The sequence below is a fragment of the Branchiostoma lanceolatum genome, chromosome 8 (genome assembly GCF_035083965.1).
Source record: "Branchiostoma lanceolatum isolate klBraLanc5 chromosome 8, klBraLanc5.hap2, whole genome shotgun sequence".
In the NCBI taxonomy this organism is placed as follows: Eukaryota; Metazoa; Chordata; class Leptocardii; order Amphioxiformes; family Branchiostomatidae; genus Branchiostoma; species Branchiostoma lanceolatum.
Genome location: NC_089729.1, coordinates 7,574,418 through 7,584,091, shown reverse-complemented (window position 1 = coordinate 7,584,091; position 9,674 = coordinate 7,574,418). Strand labels below are relative to the sequence as shown.

Sequence of the window (9,674 nt, the reverse complement as noted above, 5' to 3'; positions counted from 1 at the left end):
ACCTGATGCATCCCATGCCAATGTTGGTAACGCGCCAAATTCGTTACAGAGGAATTCAAACCTACTTTTGATGTGTATGTAAATTTTGTTCAGTTGTATGGTCATGTTACCTCCCCGTTTGACGGAGAAATAGATCCATATGGTACAGTGTCTAGACAAGGCATTACACCCGGGGCTGCGACAGGCTGTCAGAAGGTCAATGACACATGGACAATGGAAGCCTATACTGTCAGACAATGGCTGGCCTTTATAAATTTAGTCCGATAAGGGTTTTGTCGAAGGATTTTCGGTTAAAATCATGAAAATGGCAGGAAAGAATTTGAACCACACTCTGTTTGTTTGTTTGCTGATTTGCTTATTTGATGGTATGTCGTTAATGTGTGTGTCTGTTTGTTTGTTTGTTCGTTTACGTAAAAGCCAGTCTAATATTTTTCCTTCACTTCTTCCAGCCAGAACCGCAAGAGGGGGCTGGACAGTGTGTTCGCCCACTAAATGTGCGTCATGTGAAAAAAGGATGTCGTGGGGATATAAAGGGTTTTAGCTTTCAAATATTTATCATGTAAGTCATTCAACCATGGGTTCTTTCCTCAGAACATCTGGACGATACCTTTCATTATGTGATTTCGGAGTAGGCATAGCTATAGTCATCCCACAGTATTACGCACAGGTCGTTTAAAAAATAAGAGCATGCACAGGCGTCGCAATTCGGCCACAGTGCATGTTTCATGCCTAACGATAGGGAATATGAAGAAGATAGGATATGGACTCGAGATAGATCCTGGGCTTATTGAAACATACGGAGTTCATCACTTTCAACTGTCCTCAAGGAATATCTTAGATGTTTAAAATCAGTTGGTATAACTCGACATGACATATGACAAATTCTGTTTCATCAAGGAGGTTCAAACAATGGCTGCGGACAAGTCCTTGCATTGGTAGTATGTGGGAGGGGAACTTGTAAAGAGGTTTAGGCACCTGTTTTTCCCTCCCTTTCACAGTGTAAAGTTCTCAAATAAAGAAATAAAGAAATAATCTATATCTAAGTAAGGCATCAGATAACTCTTTATTGACAAATAAAAGACACTATTCAATGCTAATGTTAAAATCGTACCTCGATTATTTTTAGATCCTTTATGAAGTCCACTCAGCATGGTGCTTGGCCTTGTCCAGCGGTTTCACTAACTTCAAACGGATATTCAGATTCCCGTACAGTACACAGCATGATTAGATAACCTAATCCAATTAGATTTGTATAGTTCAGCAAAGGTATTTTGGAGTAATTAAAGTTACAAATGTAGTTCTAATACTTTATCAGATGACTGCTGTCGTTGATTGATTTTGAATTCGTCATCAGTATAGAAAAACTGAAAAAGACAGAACGGGTATTTGGCTATGATGTTTTTGCTCAGTCATCAGATCCGTGATTACGACCCCGCCCCCTTTTCACGAGACAGCTCTAAGACCTGCAGCCCTCAGGCTGCCTTCACTACATTATTGACTGACTCGATGGAACAATGGCAGTACTGCACCTCCTCAGGTCTCATTATGCACACATGACCTATCAACTGTCACCTTACGAAGAGAAAGGAGGATAAATACGTTATCAGATCCCAGCCATGCTTGTTTGTTCTTTCTATATGCAGTATACCTGTTGCCGCCATTCGAGTGATTTTTAAGATGTGACAGCAAGTTGGAAAATGAGGTAATAATCACGACAAATACGCAAATAAACGTCATGAAGCGAGGAATGACATCCTTGTGCTGCCTCATTGCGCATACAAGTATATTCTTTGTTTCCATTCATTGCTTCTTTCCATGCCTGAGCAACTTTGATGTATTTCAGTTAACTTTGAATGGATTGTGAGGCAGAATACGCGGACGATTATATAGAACCATGTATTAGGTTGTTAGATAAGTTAACGACACGAATTATGTGATACTATAGCCGCAGGGCTTTGAAGACACCTGTGTCCTTGACAATATTTCACCAGAATCCTCTTCGTTACCGCGGAATCTCGCGATAACTCATATACATGTACATATTTATTGGGTTAAGCTAGGACAGAGGTTAGAGGTCACAGTTTGGATGCACAAATGTTTTGAGTCCAAACAGGGGCAAGACGGTAGGAAAACGTCTCAGGAAGGAAGCCCCTTTTAAGACGTGTTCCAGGTTCAAGGGCCTACGTACTTTTTGTGGAAGTTAAAACGCTAGAATGCATTATATACATATGTATTTGTGCCAAGATGCTAACTAACAGATGCGTTTACTGTCATAGTTTTACTCTCCAAGCAGAAGAGTGGGTCCGGCGGGTTTTTGACGTGTTTTTAGGCGTTTTTGTGGGGATTTATACTTTTGCCATTTTTGTTTTATCTCACAAAAACTTGACAAAGTAGAAAGCCCGACAAAAACGCCTGAATACGTCAAAAACCGCCGGACCCACTCTTCTGCTTGGGGAGTACGACAGTTTGTGCTGGCGGAGTTTTGACGCATGCTCATCACGGTTCATTACCCTAGATGTCATCGTCGTTGACCTGAATGCACACGCCTGGTGAACCACATGATCTGTCAAACTGTCATAACGAATCATCGGACGAGTAAACACAATATGCAAGCTCTTTTGTGTCGGCGCTTTGACAAGATTTGTCCTAAAGATAGAATCTAAGTGGTCGGATTCTCCTTGACCATACTGGCGTATTCTGGTTGAAAATGGTTTGTTCTTTCAGTCATGAAAATAGTTCCTAATCACCGACATTGTCGCGTATTGAAGGGAATGTCACAGTAAGATCTCATTCATCATAGTTTGAAATACAAAAGTGGCCAATCCCTGGGCTAGTCGCGTGATCTAGTCAACAAAGGACATGACACAAGATTTCCACAACCAATTTTATTTACCAGACAGCCCGAATCACCCGGTATAACAGCATAGTCGTGCAGTGGCGAGGCTTTCAGAAAAGGCGCAAATCGATTACCTAAAAAGTCCGAAATTCTATTTCGAGGTTAGTATCTAAAGCCATTGTCAATAAAAGGTAGGAGAACATCTCGGAATCCACACTAACTCACAGAGTTTCTAATAGTGATGAACGGAACACTAGCTAATACAGAAGACTTGGCTCTACATCATTTAGTCTCAGCAAACCACTTGCAAATTCATCTAAGCTGTTTTTTCACCGACCAGCCTTATCTTTACATTGATATACGTCTGTTTCGTCTACCTTAAACCTTGTCACATATCGTATTCTGAAAATTAGTACTGTTCTAAAAAGGGTCATAATTGTACGCCCCTCTACATTTACATACATTCGTCACCTAATTTTTAAGCAACTAGCAAGCGAAAAAAACTTGAGTCCCCCATATTTGATAACGGGTTGTCTCTAAACAAGTTTGTTAACTACACACTACAACTAACGTTTATGCTAAGTCACCATCCACTACTTGGCTGATAACTTTAATTTGTAACTATTGTTAAAAACAAATTTTGAGCATGCCGCACCACTGCTACAATCTATTTAAAAAAAGTTAACATACTACTTTTTGTTGGTTTGTTTGTTGGTCAGTTAGTTGGTTGATTGGTTGGTTGGTTTGTGTGTTTATTTTTTTATGTGTTTGAGCCTTTATTCGTTCATGAAATAACACTTTTCATTGAGGTCATGAGAGAAGAGGTATGGGTCAGAAAAAATATGACAAAGATACAAATTACATGATCGATTAATGAACCAATCAATCAATCAATAAACCAATCAATCAAGCAATCAACCAATCAAATAATGTTCTCCATCTCGGGAACTTCCTTGAGTTCCAGGGGCACGGCGATGTCCCGGATGTAGTTCAGCTGATCACCGATTCTGCTCAGATCCTCCAGGACGGCCCAGCTGACCTCGTTCTCTCCCCTCTTCTCCAGCCCCTCCTCCAGCTCGGACAGGGAATCCAGCGCCTGGAACACAAGCACAGACCGTCATGGCTTCATTATAGCGAACTCTCCAGAGGAAAAAGGACCGTGGGAGAGCAACAGAAGCGGTTCAAAGACCAGGTGAAGGCAAACCTGAAAGACTGCAGTATCAAACCTAGAGCTTGTAGGACTGGCAACGAGCAGATGCCAATGGAGGTTGAGGCGATAACGTGGTACTAAACTTAAGTTAGTAACTTCACTGTGAGACGTACAAAAATGAAATAAACTCAATAAACTTGATTACTATAACAATGATAATATGGAATAGTAGCATATAACTTAGTACGCTAACATTTTATCTCATTAAAGTGTACAACCATGTTCTCCATTACTTTCAATAGACAAAGTAGAGACATTCAAGCCATGGTCTGTGTTTAAACTTTCAGAGTAACGCCTATTAGTGGAATCGTTCCTCATACACGGGTATGAAAGACTACGTTCTCCCGGAGCGTACCTTATTCAGCAGGACGGCCACGTACTCGTCCTCCTCAAGGCTCCGCCCGACCAGGCGCTGCTCCTTCACTTTCTCCAGCTGGTCCACCAGCTCCACTGCCGAGTCCTTCAGGTACTGCAGGTTGGAGTCAACCTCCCATGCGATGTCGCGGCGGCTGTGACCTGGAGAAAATACCGATGTGAGCAGACGCCGATGTGTTATTGAACTTGACAGGCGATCCTCGGGCATGGTACCACCACCATCTTCATCGGCCGCGCTCAGGCGTGCACCTCTTTTATCACCCCTGTGCGTGATATCTACAATGGGTTTTGCCCAGTGTTGTACATAAGATAAGATACCATAAGATACGTGCGCGTCTCTCTCTGTTTTCGATAGTTGCGGAGACTCGGTTTTAATGTTTAGAGCTAGAGGGTCTCAGTGTCGATATTTTGAGGTAGTTTGGACCTCATCTCTGTTATGCTCTTGACCTTGAGGAGAAACTGGGTCGGAGACCTAAACTGCTTTTTCTACAGCTTTCATCCGGAAGGGTTGGTGGAGGGTATGCGCTATGCTCGGGTTGAGTCCAAAGAGATAGTCTAGAAAAAAAGTTGTACCTTTGCAAACGGCATCCAGAACTGTGTCCCTGATCTTGTCCATTTGGTCAAAGTCAGTTGCCGTAAACACCAAATTCGGACTTGTCGCCATTGCCTGAAAGGTATTACATACATTGATTAAGTCCCAGCTGTCTTTGCATTTACCGTTGTCTTAAGAAGCGAGAAGATACAACAACTCATCACCATCCTCTATTGGGCTAATCACTAATAACTATTGTCAAAAACAAATCTTGTCCACCACTGCTACAATCTATTACAAAACTGTTCGCAACGTACTACATACTGACTGATTGTTTGTTTGTTTGTTTGCATGTTTGCTGAAGTTGAACTCACACATACTAGTATTTATTAGCCATTGTAGATGTGGTAGAATACCATATTCATATACTTTAGTTGTACGTAGACCTGCTTTATCACCATGACCTGCACTCAGCTTGTAAGAGCGTAAACGTGCAATAAAGGCCTTTCATTTATTCATTCATTTATGCATGGAACAACATAACGATTGTGTTCAAGTACAACTGTAGATTAACATACGTAGGCTAACTTTCGAATTGAGTAGACACGTCATGCACCGTTATTTGAATAAGTTTGACATGCATATGTATGAGAGTGGAATTAATGCAGATTGTGTTAAACATACAGAGGCTCATTTCATTTCATATACAGTCTCCTGTCGCCATCTTGCTATCCCCCCATTTCTATGAGGTTGTTAATTTCAAAAGCATCTATGTGCACTCTAAGTCAACAACTATTTCTCCTTACTTGTAATTCCTTCAACTTGTAGCCTGCCACCCCCACAGCACCGATCATTGCGTCTTTTATATCCTGTCTCGCTTTCAGCATTACCTCGTCATCCATGACCTTTCCGTCCGTGATAATGATGATAACCTTCAAGAAAAAATCTTTCCTTTAGTTATTTGAAGCAAATAGTACTGGTCGTGAACATCTGTGACATCAGGGACACTTATCTTCGGCCTGCACTAGAATAGCAAAATCTATGTTGTATGAGAAAGAAACACTTCAAAAACTGATTTTCTTCACGGAAGATGGTACAAGTAAAGTCTAGTAACGCTCATGGTCATGATCACCTTCTGTGCGTCGTCGCCAGCAGGGAATTTCTTGTACGCCTCTGTAACGGCCTTTCCGGTAAATGTACCCCACTGGTTCATGTACTGGATCCTGAGTATGGCATTCAGAATGGCCTGAAGCACACACACAAAGAAGATTCTTCTGTCAGCGCCATATGTCATAGATTGTGCAATAGACCTCTTTCCAGTTACGGCGGCCATTTTGAATTCCCTGGGGTCAGCTGGGGGTCATGCACCAAAGTGAGGCTTAGGTTGGGAAACACCGGCCAGGATGGGAAACACCAGTATGATATAGCATAGGTATTCCATCCTTGGCGGTACATTTTGCGCCCCTAATGTGAAATGCTGTGGTACATGCACCTGGCATGTGTAGAAAATATTGTTGTGGACATTTGGACTTGATTTTAGCTAAATTCTAATTTATTTTTTCATACTTTTTGACAAGTGAGTTCAGAACATTTAGTGTCAGTGCTTATACCCCCCATTTGTACTTTGCATAGCGTGTGAAATCGCACAAAACATGCACCGAAATCAGGTTGTTTTCCTTTTGAATAGGGAAGAAATCAAAGTTTGTTGGCTGTTCTAACTGTTCAGTGTCAGCAATCACCAACAATAACAATGACCAGCCGCTATGCATGCTAATTGTTAGGCATAAACACCTGGTGTGTGGGTCGATCGAGCTTGCACGTGCACCAGGCCTTCATACAGTGGTAGATTTTCGCCATGCCAATCTCATAAATGCAGAAAGTGTCAATTTAGCAGGAAAAATAATCTGCTAAATTTCAGCCAACAATAATCTGGACTCAACTTTTTGTGTACTTTTATGTCGCTATAACTAAATATCATCGGGGCAAACTGACATACTGGTAAGCAAGGGGCGCACCCAGTACGGATACGTACCTTGCCTTCCCCACTGAGTTCTTAGTTTGCAGAATGGATCTTGGCATCCAGACATTGTCCGAAATTGTATTTCTACAAATATCATCATCATCATCATCATCATCATCATCATCGGTCGACCCCCGGGGGGGACGGGGCAAGTCCATGCACAACTTTCGACCACACCAGTCTATCTGCCATGGCCGCACTAAGGTCTTCCATGTAAATTGAGGTGTCTCTAGATAGAGCTCCCGGGAAAGTCAGCAAATAACTTACTACCCGCAAGGATGCCAGCTGGGTATTTTCATGTTTTCTAGGGTCTAATCCTACTAGTGATCAGCTATTACAGCATACCGTCACCTATGCAAAGTAAAAATGGATATACAATATCAATGCAAACACTGATATGCATTTCTGAGATTGGCATGGCAAAAATCTTAATTCTATATGTATACCACATTACCACTGTATGAAGGCCTGGTGCACTTGCAAGCTGGATTGACTCACACACCAGGTGTTTATGCCTAACAATAACATGCATATGCTGGTTTGAGATTAAAATATATTTTCACTTAAACCTTGCTTAAAGCAAATTATGGTTTAAGATCTTTGTCTACTAGATAGAAATTTAACAGTATGTAACGGTTATGGGGGCAAAGTGTTATAAACAAAGAACGGGCTAGAGTGAAAAATATTATAGAAACCACTACTACACTGCCGCCCCAACAGGCAAAAATGATAAAATTTCGAAGACACTGAACGTTTAGAACAGCCAACAAACTTTTATTTCTTCCCAATTCAAAAGGAAATCAATTTTTGTGGGATTTCACGTGGTCCAATCTATGCAAAGTACAAATAGGGGATATAAGCACTGACACTAAATGTTCTGAACTCACTCATCAAAAAGTATGAAAAATGAATTGGAATTTAGCTAAAATCAAGTCCAAATATCCACAACAACATTTTCTACACATGCCAGGTGCATGTACCACAGCATTTCACATTAGAGGCGCAAAATGTACCACCCAGGATGGAATACCTATGCTATATCATACTGGTGTTTCCCATCCTGGCCGGTGTTTCCCAACCTAAGCCTCACTTTGGTGCATGACCCCCAGCTGACCCCAGGGAATTCAAAATGGCCGCCGTAACTGGAAAGAGGTCTATTGTCAGACAAAGGCAGGCAAGAATCTTTTTAGTCTTTACAAGGGAATATAATAACTAAGCAAGAAATAACTTTGCATGTAAAAGAAATTTCAAGTACATTAACTTGTGTCTATGTGTGTGTCTGTATCACAGTATGAAGACATATGCATTACTTTCATTTGCACGCAGATTTTTATGTGGTACACAACAGTAAATATTAAATGCATTAGAATCCTATCTATGTTAAAGTTTTTCAACAATTCAGTTGTCGACGGATGAATGTCATCCTCATTAACGAACTACCGACCTCCCTCGTCTTGTACTGGCCAATTGGAAACTCTGTTTGCAAGTTCTCGGCGTACTGGTACACTCCAACGTTGGCAGCATTCGGTCCGATTTCGAATCCCGCCACCAGCGTAAGGATGAACTTTTGGACATTAGGGAAGTTCTGTTGCCTGACGCTCTTGGATCCGTCCAAAAGCAAGATGATGTTGGCCTTGGTCGTACATGTAGGTGCTGGAGCAGAAGAATTGATACAAGATAAGTTAGAACTACTTTTTATAAAAGGACGTGAAAAAGAAGTTACAATGAATGAACAATCATGAAACTTCGATCTTAATGATAATAATAACTTTTATTTGCAAATTCATGCCCGTAGGCTGATTGCAAGGGTACAAACAGTAGACAGGTTAACAATGGTAATAAGTGTCTATTCTATGCATCTAACTAATATTTCTACATACAACATTACTGAGGGGGTTGACTTCTTAATAAGCTAGGAAACAAGATAATGTGGAGGTCCATTCGACACAGTTTACGTCTATTTCGGTTTTGCCATGACAACGTCTTGTGATGCCGTTGCACATTGTGCAATCGTCTTACCGGGAATCATGATTGTCTCTGTGTGCGTCTCGGTGACGGTGTGCGTCCCGCCGATGGCGTGTGTCCCGCCGCCGGTGTGTGTCCCGCCGCCGGTGTGTGTCTCGCTGACGGTGTGAGTCTTATCAACTTCTTCAACAACTTCCCCAACAACTTCCGTGACTACCGTACCAGGAGGACGAACGCCTGGAAAAATAAATGAAGTCGGTGAGGCAGTAAGTGGAATAACGTTTGAAGCAGGTCATTGTACATGTAAAGACAAATTGCAAGATTGTTTTTCCTGTACTTCTCACAAGATTGACAAATTAAAGTTTTAGTGCTATAAACTACTTGCACTTTGGAGTTCAAATGAGGTCTATTAAATGAGCGTAGTGGTAGGCAATAATGATCACTGTTTTGCGAGAAACAATCATCGAAACGTCGCAGCCTGTACGTGCTAGAAGTTATGCAAATAGCTCACTAAAAAACTACCAACCTTGTTCACAGATGAATTTGAATTTATTGTCGCATTTGTTGTCGTTCCAAAGGTCTCTATGCTTATCGTACGGTGCATTGAGGCTGTGTTTGTTGTAGTGTCCACAGTCCTCGTTCTGTGCGTTGTTGGGCTCGCCTGGAGCCCAAGCACTATACTGACTGACGCCAGACTGGTCCGTCCAAGACCACACTCCCTCTGAAACTGTAGACG

The 9,674-nt window shown here is 41.6% G+C and overlaps 1 protein-coding gene across 1 annotated transcript in view; it reads right to left on the bottom strand.

Moving 5' to 3' along the window:
- Positions 1-2,870: 2,870 nt before the first annotated feature.
- Positions 2,871-9,674, bottom strand: part of LOC136440544 (uncharacterized) — a 41,097-nt gene continuing 34,293 nt past the window's right edge. Inside the window, exons 37-44 of the mRNA XM_066436598.1 lie at positions 9,465-9,665; positions 8,993-9,175; positions 8,418-8,626; positions 6,086-6,199; positions 5,760-5,885; positions 4,995-5,088; positions 4,402-4,562; positions 2,871-3,932 (exon numbers count right to left, since the gene is read on the bottom strand). Of these exons, the coding sequence (XP_066292695.1) occupies positions 3,759-3,932; positions 4,402-4,562; positions 4,995-5,088; positions 5,760-5,885; positions 6,086-6,199; positions 8,418-8,626; positions 8,993-9,175; positions 9,465-9,665 (1,262 nt within the window). The 3' untranslated portion in view covers positions 2,871-3,758. The remainder of the gene's footprint in view (positions 3,933-4,401; positions 4,563-4,994; positions 5,089-5,759; positions 5,886-6,085; positions 6,200-8,417; positions 8,627-8,992; positions 9,176-9,464; positions 9,666-9,674) is intronic.